This window comes from Abramis brama (assembly GCF_963993115.1).
Source record: "Abramis brama genome assembly, chromosome: 3".
Taxonomy (NCBI): domain Eukaryota; kingdom Metazoa; phylum Chordata; class Actinopteri; order Cypriniformes; family Leuciscidae; genus Abramis; species Abramis brama.
Genome location: NC_139965.1, coordinates 21582576 through 21599435, shown reverse-complemented (window position 1 = coordinate 21599435; position 16860 = coordinate 21582576). Strand labels below are relative to the sequence as shown.

The 16860-nt window shown below is 37.0% G+C and overlaps 1 protein-coding gene across 12 annotated transcripts in view; it reads right to left on the bottom strand.

Annotated features, from left to right (window-relative positions):
* Positions 1 to 16860, bottom strand: part of mark2b (MAP/microtubule affinity-regulating kinase 2b) — a 47890-nt gene that overhangs the window by 29482 nt on the left and 1548 nt on the right. For all 12 annotated transcript variants that reach the window (XM_084109064.1, XM_084109069.1, XM_084109068.1 and 9 more), the window contains exons 2-3: positions 1431 to 1601; positions 285 to 338 (exon numbers count right to left, since the gene is read on the bottom strand). In XM_084109064.1, the coding sequence (XP_083965190.1) occupies positions 285 to 338; positions 1431 to 1601 (225 nt within the window). The remainder of the gene's footprint in view (positions 1 to 284; positions 339 to 1430; positions 1602 to 16860) is intronic.

Genomic DNA, 16860 nt, shown 5'->3' with positions numbered 1-16860 from the left:
TAAAGTGTGGGAAAACTTTTTTTCAGCACATACATTGTTAAAATTTCACTAGCAGGAGGAACAATGCAATAAACACATTTTTAATGTCCTCTAGGATTCTGTTGTAGTTACAGCAAAAAGTTAATGGCACATGACCGGTATAGGTATGTGTGCGTGGGGATAAAGCAGAACCCGATCATTCCCACGTCAGAGGAAATCCTTCAGCATCTCTTCCTGTAATTACCCCCTCTATGCCCTCTCTCCAGACAGATATACAGATAAAGAGAGAAGATCTGCAGACTCACTTTTTGAAGACTAGAAGAGTTGAGCTGGGTCTTGTCTATGATTTTCACTGCTACCTGTGACAAAAGAAACACAAGCACATATTTAAACACATCTTTCAAACACCATAAAAAACAACAACAGAGTCACAAACAAAGTTACACTAGAAAGATGACTTTGCTAACTAATGAAAGCTAACTGTGCTTGCTCCATATTAGCATGTTTCTTCAAATTTGAGCACTACAAGCACATCCCAGGGTTGATTTTAATAAAAGATTTCAACTTTTTCTTTTAGTTATAAGAAAATCATATTAAAACTGGCTTGAACACTTTCCAAAATGCCTTCATTTATTATTATTTTACTTGTTGAAATAAATCATAAACCTATTAAATATTTATTGGGTAATAATAATAATTTATATCAGCTTTTAAATAAATGTGACTCCCACAGTTGTGGTATAATTTTTACCCTACCAAACAATTTTGCTCTTAAGAAAGTTTATTAAAGAGTACTTGTTTAGCAAGACTAAAAAAGTATTAGAGAAGAGCATGCTTTAGATGACATATGAAACGTGTCAAAAAAGAAAGAAAGAGGAAAAAAACATATTTGATTATTTATTTGTATCACATTCAATCTGATTTTCTCACATCCAATCCAAACCACTATCATACGTGATTTAAAATTAGATTCCACTTCTGGGGCCAGTTGCATGAACACAGCTATTATAATATGACTGTGTCTTAAGAACTAGTCTGACCAATTATCAAAGGATAGCCAAAGGATAAGTCATACTTTCGTTCTCAAAATTAGACCAATCTAAGCTTTTCAGCAACCGATTTAAAGCAGTTATGACCTATCTTAGATGCCTAACTTGTAATACCTATCCAATCAGTTTATGCAACAGGCCCCTTGACATGCATCACAGTCTTTTGGATTCAATTTTGGATGCAACATGAATACCACAAGGCATAGTTGTAAGTTCAAATATCAAAACGGTCAACCCATTAAATAAGTGTACTACAAGTATCCACTATATGACTAACTAATAATTCGTTTTTAACTGTGCATTATCTAGAACAAATCAGAATTGTCTGCAATATGTGTTACAGGGAGCTCATATAGCATGGACTCGTCTACTAGATCCAATATACACAGGAGACCTAGTTACCTCTTTAGAAGTGAGGACATGTCGGGCCAGTTTAACCTTGGCAAAGTTGCCCTTGCCGATGGTCTTCAGCAGTCGGTAATTTCCTATATGGGGGTTTTCATCCGCCGTCGGCACCACATTGCGAACACGCGGGACACTGGGACGCCCTCCTCCTTTGGCATCAGAGTGAGTCTGACAGAGAGATGGGATATAGGGATCAGAACAATGTTTCAGATGGTCAAACTCAAATTCAACTACATCCTCCCCCCCCACTTTCACACACTCACACATACTGATAACTGTTTTAGACTGATTCACAAGAGGAAAATATGGTTTCAGACACACAGCAGCAGAGCAGAACACTGCTCAATCTTTTTAGAAAGCTAAAGACACAGTGACGATCACATCCTCTAACTGAAGTGAATACCTGACAATTAAGGGGTCAGAACCAGATCAGAAAGTTTGAGTGATATGTGAAGAATGAACAGAACCACAGCAAACATTTGAAGCAGCAGTTGGTGTGTGTAAATGTAACACCAAAGCAAGCCTAAATATACAATTATGGTACAAGTAATAAATAAACAATCTTTTGATGGTATCAACTGGTATCAACATGGTATCAACATATTTTACAATATGACTGTTGTTACTGTATTTTTTATCAAATAAATGCAGCTTCTGTGAGCATACATTTTTCTGTAATGTTTTAAATTGCAGTGTACTTGTGTATCTTAGCTAGCAAATGAGTAGGCATAAGGCTCAGAGAAACACATGCACACTCAAACTCGCTGGTTCCAAAGAGATGAATATTATGTAATGCATCACATGCACCATGTTAATGTATGACATTCTTCAGCATTGGTGAACACTCTCAATCACTTCTCAAACTCTGACCCAGCCTCCACACACACAGGTGTGAATCATTTTTTCATTATTACTGATCATACAAGTTTTAAAAATGACAAAAGTGGTAGATCTGAGCAAATGACATGAGCAAAACTTGAACTTGCATCGTTCCCGAGTGGAGCACAACTCAACTTATTGGAGGATGTGCACTAACAGATATGAATCTTTAATGGATAGTTGACCCAAAAAAGAAAATTCTGTAGTCACATCATCATGTTTTTCTAAACTTGTATGACTTCCATCTGCGGAACACAAAAGAAGATATTTCGGGGGAAAATGCATTTGTGTGTGTGTCCATACAATGTAAGTCAAAACTGTTTGGATATCAATAATCTTCAAAATATAATCTTTTGTGCTCTGTAGAAGAAAAAAGTCAAACAGGTTTGGAACAACATGATGGTAAATTAATGATGACAGAATTTTTGGGTGAACTATCCCTTTAATAACACTAATCGAGGGAAGAATATGATGGGACAAGAGAGAGGAGGAGGCATAACCACATCAATCGTGAAGCGTTTTAGTGAATGAAAAATCCTAATCTCATGAGACTGCACTCACTGCTTTTTTGGATGTTTTCCAAAACACCCGATTTTTCTTTAACCCCACCAAATCATCTCAATTTTCCTGTCCAAATAAAGATAAAATCCCAATTTCTCCCATTACCCCATTACACTGGAAAAATATACCGATCAGATTAGATTAGATTAGATTGGATTGGATTAGATTAGATTGGATTGGATTAGATTACAGTGGATTAGATTAGATTAAAACAGACGGGTCCATCTGCAAATACACAAACACACACAAATATGCTACGTGCTTCCCTATGTTTTCCTGCTTTCGTTCCGTCACAAATAACGCAAGTAGCATCATGTTGCATTTATAATTTTAATCTGTACAGATGTTTCTCCATTTTGTACTCAAGCGAAAGCGGACACAGAGCTCATTAAAGAGAAAGTTCAATCATCAAGAGGAACCCAGCCAACTCCATGAGCTCTGTGGTGCGATGTGTGTGTGCGTGCAAACCACAGTTCATATATCCGAGCACTGTACATCACAACAGCTCCGTCTTCTTCAAAGACCAACCGATCAAAGTTCAAAGCCATAAATGTAACATTTGACGTCAGCCCACTAAATGGTGCACACTCAGAGGTATGTCTTTAAATGAAGATGCTCTTTATTTCTTTACTCGTTTCACATGATGCCAATTTTGAAAGAGGGGCAGCTCAAGAAAAAGGCATGAGAAAGGCTGGCTGAAACAATACAGCAAAGCCACACTGTCTGTCTGAATGTGTATGCATAGGTAAGCTGAGCCAAGAGCAGTACCAAAGGTCAGGGCATGGAAAGCAGGAGATTGACAATGTGCTGACAGGAACAGAGGGGCAAGGACTTAAGGTATTAGAGGGCAAGTGTGCAGATATGCCTGGGGACTCAGATTTTAGATTTTAGACTTTGGTATGGCTTGTGTGTGCGCGTAGACAAGGGAGTGCTGATACAGTGATACAGTACATGCTTAAAGCAGAACTCATATCAATACATCACTCATAAACAGCAATGAAGCACAACGCACTTTTACAATGGCAAACTCCTTCCTAGCTAATCAAGCAGAACTTCACCGGAGACCTGTCCCATTGCACATGAAAACATACTGTACGATCAAAAAAAAAAGTGTTATTCACAATTTAAAGTCCAAAACCTAGTGAGCTGCCTGTCTAAATGACATTTTTAAGCATCAAAGCTGTACTAGTCTTGACACAAAGATTGTTCCAAATGTTTAATATTTGATTTTGGTCAAATTTTGAGCCAGGTATCCAACAATGCACTGCAAAAGGACAGCTACAACTTTCATCTCAGATGGCAGACACACACTACCGTTCAAAAGTTTGGAGACATTAAGATTAAGAAGATTTTGGAAATGAGTCTCTCACCAAGGCTGCATTTATTTGATCACAAATACAGTAACAACAGTAATATTGTGAAATGTTATTACAATTAAAAATAACTTTTCTATTTTAAAATATAAATTATTCCTGTGATGGAAAATCTGAATTTTCAGCATCATTACTCCAGTCTTCAGTGTCACATGATACTTCAGAAATCATTCAAAAATGCTGACTTGATGCTCAAGAAACATTTCTTCTTCTTATTATTATTATTATCAATGTTGAAAACCGTTGTTGTGCTTTATATTTTTGAGGAAACATTCCTAAATAAACAGAAAGTTCAAAAGAACAGCATTTATTTGAAATAGATTTGAAGTATTAATTTCTTCAAGAAAAGTCTAACTGGTCGCAAAATTTTTGAATGTAGTTGAGGGATTTTTTTTTACATTTTTTTTCAGTAATGAACTAAAATAGTTATATCTAATTAAAGATAAACCATTTTAACTAGCATTTGCATGTTGTATGAATTGCTTGTGCTTTTAGCTTAGCAAAATGCTAACATCAATCCCTTCAGGAATCAAATGTGATTGTTAGTCAAGTCTTTTTGTGAGTGTCACATGAGGAACTTGTGCGGCACGCATGAGTGACCCTTAATTAAGTAGCTTGACCTGACATATAGTGTTTCAAATCAGTCACTTCCAAGTTCCATTTCGTTTAAGATGTTTACTTAAAGGGACAGTTCACTCAAAAATGAAAATTCTGCCACCATTTACTCACCCGTACAAACCTGTAGGACTTACTTTCTTTTGTGGAACATGGAATGGAATTTAATGGAAGTCAAGTGTTTTTCAAAATATTTTCTTGTTTTCTACAGAACAAAGTCAATCATGTTCGGAACAACATGAGGAAGAGTAAATAAATGATGGCAGGATTTTTGTTTTTGAGTGAACTATCCTTTTAAGGCAGCATTAACTTCCTATGTCCTGCAAATCGCCACCCTTCATTAAAAACAAACAACTTCTTGTCGCTTCAAATTGCTGACAGAATCAACCATCTTTAGAAGGTAACCGTCTATGTAGACCACAGACAGTTCACTAGGATTTAGAACCGAATCAGAGAGTCTCAAAAGGGCTAATTTTTTATATCCTTTGGCATCTACCTTACTATTAAAGAATCATCTAGGACGAAGGTCAGTCTGGGTAAAATAAAATGCACTTTTTCTGGGTCTTTCCCTTGCTCCATATCATCATCTATCTCTCCTTGTAATTACACCCTGCACAGACAGCAGTGAGGATAGGATAATGTTCTCCCTGACAACATGCTGTCTGTGGCGAATCTTTTTTAGGTTTACTGCGAGTCCTGCTCACTTCAGCGTTGAACCTTAAATACCACCTTCTCCGGCAGCTCTGAGATCCCGAGTTTAGCTGACACTGGTTCAGCTCAGTGGGAAGCTCAAGACAGCTGATCAGACCCAGAAGCTGCTCTAAGTGCATCATATTGCTGCACAGCAAAGAATTCTGAGACCAGACCTGATGTTTATGGACCAGGTTATGAGTTTTAATCACTGATCTTCTAAACTTTCCTCAACAGTCTCTTTAAAAAAGTTGTATGAGTGAACCAGAGATACCGGCAACCCTATAAACACAGATGCTGTAGTAGCTGTAAAGCATGCTCTCCTGTTCAGTTTAAAAAACACACATGCACACTTGCACACAATCCAGCGTGTCTTTTGAAGAAGCAGTCAGTCGCTGGGTCGTGATTGCAGCGTTGCCATAGAGATCTGTTGTTCATCCTCATGCTATCTTCTCTTTTCTTTACCTTTCTAAAGGACAAGCTCCCTTTCCTCTCTTTCTCTCTCTCTCTATTTCCCCCATAACTTTTCTTCATCCTCTCTTTCTCACTTGGTGTGGCTAAAGTGAAATTGGGCGTAATATTCCAAGTACAGAGAGTGAAGCCCATCTCTGTCTAGAAAAAGAGAAACTATTTTTCAACACACACACACAGATGCGGTCATACACGCCCAGAAAGCGACAGTCACGATGAAGAACTATAAATACTTCACCACCTACACATACACAATCTCTCTTCCTCTCTTTCACACACACACACACACACACACACACACACACACGTTTTCTACAAAATTCTGTTTTTATGAACGTCAATCCCATAATGGTTCTAACTACATATTAAACAAGACCATACTATTTTTGAATGAGTAACTTTAACTATACGTTGTAATTTAAACATCCAGACAATTAACAAGTCAAATTCAGCAACCATTCTGACTGCTTTTGAGATTAATACATTACACTGATCCAAACGGTTAAAGTCGCAATGAAACGAAGTAGCAACAGATCTTTTCTTCGGTATCGTGATGTACATCCGAGTGTAACGGAATATCGGAAAAGAAAATTGTGGACGGGTGGGTTTAAGCTGACTAAATGATTGGAGAAGTCTGGCGACTGGCTTATATCACCAAAGAGAAGACGTTTTCACTGGAAGATCGAGTTATGACATTCTAATTAAACATTACAGGTCAAACAAAATACAAAAAAAATAAAATAATGATATAGCCTACATGATGAAACGGTCACAAAGAAATCCAAAACATGCATTTACAAAATAGATGAGTAGTGATTTTTCATTTCATGCCAACTTTAACTTGTGATTCATTAAATGAACCATGCAGCAGGCAACAATTATATAATATGAAACTGATTTGACCTGTTTTCAAGTTCTAGGGAATTGTGTAATGAAGAAGAAGGATGGATGAAAGGAAGGAAGGACAGAAGAAGAAAATAAAGGAAGGAAAGGAAATAATGAACTATAGGAATGACAGGAAAAAGAAATAGGAAGGAAGGAAGGAAGTTAAAGATGGATGAATAGTTGGATGGATAGACAGACAGACAAACAAATGCAGAAATTTCTATTTTTTGGGTGGGATCATTCCCTGTTCGTATGTCTCACGTCACATCAAACCGGTCAGAAGAATCATGCAAAGGCAGAGAAGGAAGGATGAACTGATGGATGGATGAATGGCGGTCAGGGCCTGCAGGTGATGCATGGGGCTGTAAATCCCACACTGCCTCTATTTAAAACTAGAATCAGGAGGAAGCCAAGGGCACAAACAGAGAGCAGATGGAGTGTCTCTCTCACTCTCCCTCTTCTTCATCACACCTCTCCCCTCGCTTCTCCAGCTTGTCCTATGTCAGAAAACTGTCAACAGTGAATAAATAATCCTGATATTTATACGCTCTCCCTCATTGAGCAGCAATTCATCTGGGTTATAGAGCTTCACCGGGTGGCCTGGCTCTTTCTGGAGCACTGCAGGGTGTTGTGTACGCCCTTCTGCCCGCATGGAGCGTAGATGACAAACAAATACACCTCTAGTGACTGTTTACCTTTAAAAAACATCTACAGAGAAAGACAGAGAGAGAAAAGTGCACAAATAAATTTGATATTCAAAGTCGGTGAACTCATTACTTAAGGAAAAAAAAATGTAGATCAAGAATTGTTTTAGAATCAGATTGAGAGGTAGCCTACCTAAAGATTCCCTCCCCTAATAAAAACTGCCCAGAAAGGTATCAAACAGTCACGCGTTAATTCACCATATGAAATGAAAGCACTAATAAAAACTCGAAAAGGCACTGAGGTCCTAAATAAATCAGTTCAGAAAAAACAAGCATCGACTCTGTCCTCAACATGACGTCAAGCTCCTGAAATCAGAGAGAAGGCCTCGGCACTCCCTTCAGTCAACTTTACACCCAGTGCAACTGGAAAGGCCTGTTTACACACACAGAGCGTTTTAGACTCTGGACTTGATCTCAACACGATGACTCCATGCACGGCGTCGTAAAAAATGCAAAGCCGTGTGTAAATGTGATCCCTGTTCAAGTCGCTGAAGGTCAGGGAGCTAAAGAGGGTTTATAGTCCGCTGTGTTCAGTCTCATATTAAGCTCGCACTTCGGCCATCCAACCTCATGTTTCCAAACACATCCAAACTCTGTGCTTTCTGACAGTATTCAAATTCCTCCCCTTTCCGAAAGGTAAATCTGGTCTCTTGTTTTTTCTAGGATACTTTCATTTGTTTGGGTGTGGTAGTTTCACAGAAATGGCAATGGCAAAGTTAATCCCAACTTTGAATATTTCCTTTCCACACTCTTTCTACTGCCTTTTTCCATCCTATATTTTACACAGCTACCTAATTAATAGAACATTCATTCATGTGAATATGAAAGAATAAATGACTATTATCAGTGAAGCCGAGTGCAGATAAACCTTTAAATCAGTTAGCCTACAACGTAAAATGTAAATCGATCTAGCAAATTAAGATCTCAAACCCTGTCAAAACATCTGCATTGGGCAGAACAACACAAGAAATTACAACTGATATTAGAGCAGTTCTAAAAAGTTCCACAAGTTGGTTGTCTGGATATAGTATCCACTTGATCAATACATTTACCAGAGCAGAGGTCAACCCTAATGTTACCAACCATGATTAAAAAGTCAATTTACAAATAACTAGCGCTTGACTGATTATTATGTATGTGATTGAATTTACTCTCTTTTTGTACACTAACTCATTACAACCAAATGTTACATTGGAACGAAGCCTGCAAAGAAGGCTGTGATTTTATGTCTTTGGGCACTTTCACATTCAAGCTTTTTGTGACTTGTACACGAGGCTTGTAAGACTACATTAAAAGGCGGCTTTGATAAATGTGAACAACAGTACGGTTCACTTTTGATTTGAAACAAATCCAGTTAGGAAGTGAATCACTACTGAACCAGGGTTTTTCCTCTGTGAATAATGGTCTTCGGTTGTGGTGGACAAACACGGTCATCCACACACACAGTACAAAGTATGCTATCCAGGTGATCTGCGAGCCCAGAATTGACAATAAATCCAAAATAAATGCAAAGAAAGAGTATATAATATAAACTCATGCTATATTATCATGAAACAAAAACAATCACTGTAAGGGCAGATCATAAAACAAAGTGCTTAGAACTATTTTCTATTTAAAAATCTGTACATTTATATGTAAAAAGAGACTGATTTGAAAAGCTAGTAACACAACAAAAGTAACACATTACATAGAAAAAGTGGCAGGTGTGTTATTTTGCATTTCCACTCCAAGGCTTAATGCACAGATCATTTGACATACAGTATCAGATTAATTTGTTCCATCCATTGCTATGGTTATCACTGTCATTCAGATTCAATCGTGCATTTAAATATGGTTGTCAATCCAGAAACTTTGCAATGTGTAGTTAGCAGCACGAAAAAAGAAAATGAGGAAAGATCGCTGCCATCATAATCACTGAACCTGTCAATTACAATGTGAGGTTCTCCTGTTAACTCCTTATGAAGCTGTCTATGCTGTGCAATAAATCTCTTATTGTCGTCGTGTTTATACTTTCACACGCATGCAGAACTCGTGCCGAACAAAAACTCTGGCCGACTCACCAGCTTGCGGCAGTTACTGGCACTGCAGAACAGCAGGTATTGTCACATTAACAATCAAATACGTCTCTGGCAGGACAAAGATTCATTTTGGCAGCAGCCAAAACATTTTCAATACAGGAAAAAGCACACATTTCAGTTCACTCAGTGACAATTAAAGTTAAGCCCATGGCAGCTTTTATATATGTGGGCAACAGCTTCTATGTACTTATATTTATAGGAAAAGACTAAAATCTCTAAAACTATTTGTCAAGAATATGTTTCGGTAACATATGTCCAAACAGCAACCAAATCTGACAACAAAGGTATCATAAAATCTGGACAAACAAATGTGCAAGTGCATTCAAGAGTAAATAAACAGACAATGTCTTTATAAAAAAAAAATGTGATTGGCTCTTTTAACTGAAAGGCAAGAAAGCCATACTGAGTATTATGACTTCTCTCAATTTTTCTATGATTGGTCCATCTCCCTCCTTATACTTCCTGTGATAAGGTATGGCTTTAACAAAAGAGACAGAGGACATTGTTAAAAAATGTCAAGCTTCATTGGTTGGTAACAGTGGTAAACTGCAAACTGTAGTTCTTCTAACATTCAGAAAGAACGTATTTTGTCCAAAGCATTATCTCCAAAAGTTGCTATAAGCTGATTGACTTCTAGCCCAATTCATCTGAGAAGACGCAGCAAGACACTCAAATGTGTTCAGAATCAGATCACTGTATTGTGGGTCTTCCCTATAGCCATATAAGGCTACAGGACCTGAATGAGAGCCATTTCCACAGCACTGATTACATGCTGATGTTCCGTCTAGTAATTTATCAGTAATGACAGTGAGTCAAACGTAATGCCGTCCACCCCTTCAGATTTAACCACACCTAATCCCCTCATAGACTCTAAGAACATGTGGATGCAGTTCAGTCTCTTTACATGTAGCAACTTACATCTTTTATTTCTAACAGAACCAACAATTTGAGTTCACAGAGACTTACCAACCAAAAAATGTGGAAAAAAATGGCGGCCATACTTTATAACCTGCTCTTTCACCTGTATTTTCCTATTGTTCTCTATGTCAATACTGGCCTTTGTTTGTGTATATAAAACATGGATAATACTAGGTGTGGGAAAAAAATATGTTTTAATAGAAATCAAGATGTTTATTTTTTACATGATGATCATCAATTCAATCTTTCAGAATTGAAACGTTTAGTTATATTCTACTCCAGATGAAACAGTAATACAGCAGCTGCTTAAATGACAAGATGATGCCATTTTAAAGAGGCATTTGTGCATCCTCAATGAGTTATAAATCCAGGAATTACTATAATCAGTCGCTTGCCAGCCATCCTTATAGATGACATGATGATGGATTGTTTATATCTAAGCATCTCAAAAGATTACATACCTGCAATGCTATCTAGTGCTTGCAGATCAGTTTGACTGACTGGATAATATCAGGATTATTATCACATTCATAACAAACTGCTGCCATTTAAAAAAAAAAACTTTATTCCAATGAAATGATATGCTTAGTGGAGCAAGAAGTGCTAATGGAGTAAATCACTGCAGTGGAAAACTTTGAGTCTTTGAGACTGATCAGGGTCAGCGGACCCAACAGAGATCTGTGATAGTATATGGAGGATGTCCAAACACCACACCAGACTGAACAGCATAGAACACATTTTGAGGACTTCAAGACGTGATCTGTAAAACCACGCAGGTGGACAGACATTAAAGCCACAAAAGATACAGCGATGAGGACAAATAATGACAGTAAGATAGAATCACAACAGGACAAAATATGTTCATTTTGTATTTAAAGGGATAGTTCACCCAAAAACTCATTTTCACCCATTTACTCATCTTCACTGAGTTCCACTGATGAACATAAAAGTAGGTATTTTGAAGAATGTTTCAACTGTTTTTGTTCATACAATGAAATTCTGTGGTGTCCCAAAGAACTGAGTTTCACTGTATGAACAAAAAACAGAGACATTTGAGGGCGAGTAAATTACAAATCACAGATTTTCATTTTTGGGTAAACTATCCCAAAAATTAAGTATGATCATTTAGCAATGTGGTATGATACAGTAAGTAAGTAAGTAAAGTTTATTTATAGAGCGCTTTTCACAGATACAAACACAAAGTGCTTTACAAAGTGCAATCATACTAATAAAACTTACAATTATACATTTTAAGTTAAAAGGCAATAAAGCCCAGTCAACTAAAAGCTTGTTGAAATAACAGTCAAATCAAATCAAGTATATTTGTATAGCGCTTTTCACAATACAGATTGTATCAAAGCAGCTTACAGTATTAAATTAAAATAAAATAATACAACAAGGTTTGTTTCTAGTGAAATTTATTGATTGATAGAATAAAATTAAATATCCCCAAAATATCCCCAACTGAGCAAGCCAAAGGCAACAGTGGCAAGGAACCGAAAAAACTCCATCAAGTGACCTAATGGTGTCCTAAAACTCCATCAGGTGACCTAATGGAGAAAAAAAAAACCTTGGGAGAACCCAGGCTCAGTCGGGGGCCAGTTCTCCTCTGGCATTTATGAACTAGAGGCCGGATTGTAGTTTGAACTGTAAGATTAACAATATTATATGAATGCCTGGCCGAAAAGATGCGTCTTTAATCTAGTTTTAAACTGGGAGAGCGAGTCCGAGCAACGAACAGTAGCAGGAAGACTATTCCAGAGTTTCGGAGCCAAATGTGAAAATGCTCTCCCTCCTTTTGTTGATCTGGATATCCTAGGTATGACCAAAAGCCTCGAATTTATTGATCTTAAAGCGCGCGATGGATTATAGGGCGATAGAAGATCCGTTAAATAGACTGGAGCTAAGCCGTTTAGGGCTTTATAAGTCAGTAGCAATAACTTATAATTAATACAGAACTTTATAGGTAGTCAATGTAGTGATGATAAAATCGGTGTTATATGATCATATTTTCTTGATCTAGTAAGAACTCTAGCAGCTGCATTTTGAACTAATGCAGTTCAACACTTAAACAGTGTCTTTAGTTGCTTTTTAAAAGAATCGACAGAGTCGGCCACATGGAGGGACAGGGGCAGGGCATTCCACAGTCTGGGGGCTACAACCTGAAAGGACCGGTCACCCCGGGTTTTATAGTGAGTCTTTGGGACCAATAAAAGACTCTGGCCTGAGGATAGAAGGGCGCGGCCTGGGGAGTAGGGGAGCAACAAATCAGCAATGTATTGTGGGGACTGAACATTTAAAGCTCTAAAAGTTAAGACTAATATTTTAAAATCAATTCGAAATTTGATGGGTAGCCAGTGTAGGGAGGATAAAATGGGTGTGATGTGTGTCCTTCTGCTAGATCCTGTTAAAAGCCTTGCCACAGCATTTTGAACCATTTGAAGACGATTTAAAGCAGATTTGTTGAAATAAGTAAAAAGAGAGTTACAATAATCTAAACGTGACGAAATAAAAGCATGGATAACCATCTCAAGATCAGAGTCTGATAAAATTGACCTCAATTTAGCAATATTTCTTAGATGATAAAAACAATTTCTGACCAGAAGTCTAGAATGGTAGTCCAAAGACATTGACTGGTCAAACCAGACGCCTAGATTTCTGAGACTCGACTGGACAGATGAGCTCAGAGAACCAAGGTGTTGGAGGATTGATGGGATTTTGTTATCTGGGGCAACAATTAGGGTTTCAGTCTTTTCTGAATTTAATTGGAGACAGTTACTAGCAAGCCACGATTTTACACAAGAAATACTATGCAACAAAGTCATCAGCATAAAAATGATATGACACATTCTTAAAATGGCTCAAAAGTTTTCCCAGAGGGCTAATGTACATTAAAAACAAAAGTGGACCTAAGACAGAGCCCTGGGGTACACCATACAAGAGTGGAGTGGCATCAGACAGTATACCATTTACATAAACAGAAAATGTTCTGTCACTCAAGTAAGAGGAAAACCACTTTAAAACAGACTCAACAATACCAAACTCTTGTTTCAATCTGTTCAACAGTATTTTGTGGTATATTTCCAAGTACCACAGCATATTGGTGTTCCATACCAGAATTAAGTCAGACCAAACAAGACGATTCCTGAAAAAATGCCAGTCACCCTCATTTAAGAAGGCCTTTCAAATGGGATATGGAAAACAAAGGTCAAGTTCACCCTCAAGAGCATCTTGATGTATTCTAATAAATAGGCTAAATAAATACTTAGCCTAAAACACTAATAGATTTATAAAATCAAGAATTTACTCTCTAAAATGAATAATAAATTATTTTTGTCATTGATTCATACTCAAATTATTTACTTCATATTTAGTAAATATCATAAAAATTTAACTGCAGCATGTTATTTACTATCTTTAAATTAAAAAGTATGATATCAAATAATTTGTATGCAATATGCTTTCTAAGATATTATCGGGCAATAAAAAAAATTATATCAAAATCCACTAAAACTTCACATTAGCATTACATTACTGCATAACCAATAGCAAATGCCTAAAACAAAGCAACATTAACATTATCTGCCCAACCCACAGCCCAGGTGACGTCAGCTGAAAATTAACAAACATTTTGCCTTTGGAATACATACACTCATTAATTGTGCACAGTACGACCAAAAAGTGTGTATTAATAAAGCAAATAAGGCCAGATTTGATTGAATGTTGAGTCAATGAACACTGAGTTCCTAAACCACATGATTTAGCTAAAACATCAGAATGCAGAGTTTAGAGGATGACAAACAGGTGAAGGCCCTTTCTCTCAATCTAAATCTGTGTTTGTGGGGTCTGCGATTTCAAGGAACTGTAACACAAGCCTGTGGTGTCAAGTCACAGTATCAGCAAGGTGACACACTGAGTTACTGAGGACAAGGAAACCCTGTGTTAACACTTATTGGGGTGGTGTGCTTTTCAGACATGGATGCCACAATGCTGGAGAACAGAGGCCAAATGGTCCTCAATTCAGGCTGAACACCAAGGTCTGTGAAACCCCTATTGAAAAAAAAGCCCATGATTGTGTATAATCTGTATTAAAATAAACATGCCAATCAAATAGTCAATAAAGAAAAAGCACAGTGTATGACAGATACAAATATGTCATAAACAAACACACTGTTCCAAGTCCGATTTTTTTATGCAAAGCATCCTTCCCTGTGCCTGAACAAACCAGATAATGCAAAATAATAACACATTTTCATACCTCTCCTCCTACATAGCAGGCTGAAACTCACCCACAACCTCACTAGTATGATTAACACCAGTGATTCATTCCTCACACTCTTCCTCTGCTAAAACAGACACACTCTAAAGAAGAGGTTAGAGATCTCGGAGAGGGCATCCGGAGAGCTGGACAAGGATATAAAGTCCTTCGTTTTTCATAAAGCCACTTAGCGGAAAACACACACGTTAGCGCTGCCTGTATTGTATGAAGCTCAGTCAGCATTAGTCACACTGGCATGAGTTATTAATGAGCATCGAATCTGTCCTCCTCCTCCTCACTCTGAATGGCTCAATTTTCCATCCTCTGGCACTCGCACCGCAATCTGTGCCTTATCACATTGAGAGGGGCAAGGCTGGCTATTCTTACTGCCAGTGTCTTCCTGGTTCCCAAGTCAAATGCACTACCTGTTGACTGGTTTTCTCATTAGACCAGTGGCTCTAAACCTTTTTGTCTGTCCACAACAACATTTGAGAATCCCTGCCCTGCATTATTATTTACAGAAATTAGTAGTATCTGTAGATATAATTCAAAATTAAAATAATAAAAGTTGAATTTCAAAAGGTTGAGTGTGAATGAAAATAAATAAGAAATGTTTTTAGTAGTTTTAGCTTATTTTAAAACATTTTAAATCATCTTGATTCTTGAGGTCCTCTTGGAAATTTCCTGAGGGACCCAGTCCCCTGGTTGAAAACCACCGCTATAGACAGGTCTAAACTCATCTAACTTCATTGTATTTACAGACAAAATTTTACTGATATAGCAGAGTACACTGATTATTAGTACGCCAAACTGATGGGATTTTCAGTTTATCCATTGAACAAAATGATTTTCAAAACACTATTAAGCCTTGTGCATCCTTATGGACATTTTTGTCTTTTTTAGTTTTGTTTTTTTCATAACTTTGCCTGTGTTTATGCTAACTGCATGAATTTTGGCACAGGTGTGTATTTTTATTGGAATTTTACTATTTCACCCCCATTTCCTTTAAAAAATATTTTTTGCACTAGGTACACAAAATAGTTCCTCTCAGCACCTTTTGGACAAAAATGTCCGCATTTAACTATAAAATTATGCAATCATTGTTAAGAGGCTTTCATTCTGTTGGCAAGGCTCCAAAAATTTTTATTTTTACTATTTTTTACCAGATGGTGCCATTTTCTCAGGTTTGGCCTATAAAGAAAATACTCACTTTATTCCTGTTTTCTGCTTCAGCATATAAATTATGGAACGATAATTGTGTGGGTGTGTTGGTGTGGCTTGTATGTGTGTAATAAAAAAATTAAAAAATGTGTGTATGTGTTTGTAATAATGTGACCCTGGATCACAAAACCAGTCACAAGCGCGGGTATATTTGTGGCAATAGCCAACAAAACATTTTATAGGTCAAAATTATCGATTTTTCTTTTATGCCAAAAATCATTAGGATATTAAGTAAAGATCACTTTCCATGAAGATATTTTGTAAATTTTCTACTGTAAATATATAAAACATTTATTTTTGTGAGTGAATGCAGCACAATCGCGAACATAAATGGACAACTTTAAAGGCGATTTTTTCAATGTTTCGATTTTTTTGCACCCTCAGATTCCAGATTTTCAAATAGTTGTATCTTGGGCAAATATTCTCCTATCCTAACAAACCATACATCAATGGAAAGCTATAAATCTCAATTTAAAAAATTAACCCATGTGACTGGTTTTGTGGTCCAGGGTCACATATTTGAGAGAGAAGAACTGCAAATAACAAATCAAACCTCTGTGTGACCAGTGGATTTTTGCTGGTATCCAATGGGGAAAATGTGATGCTGCGCCCAAACAAAATCTTACTGAAATCTCATTTTTTGAGATATCAACCTCAAATTTGCAACACAACTTTTTATGGCTTTGATTTTCTAGCCGTTTTAAGAGTTCAACATATTTCATAAAATATCAATTTTATCTAAAATAATGTTCATAAATCATTTTCATAAACTTA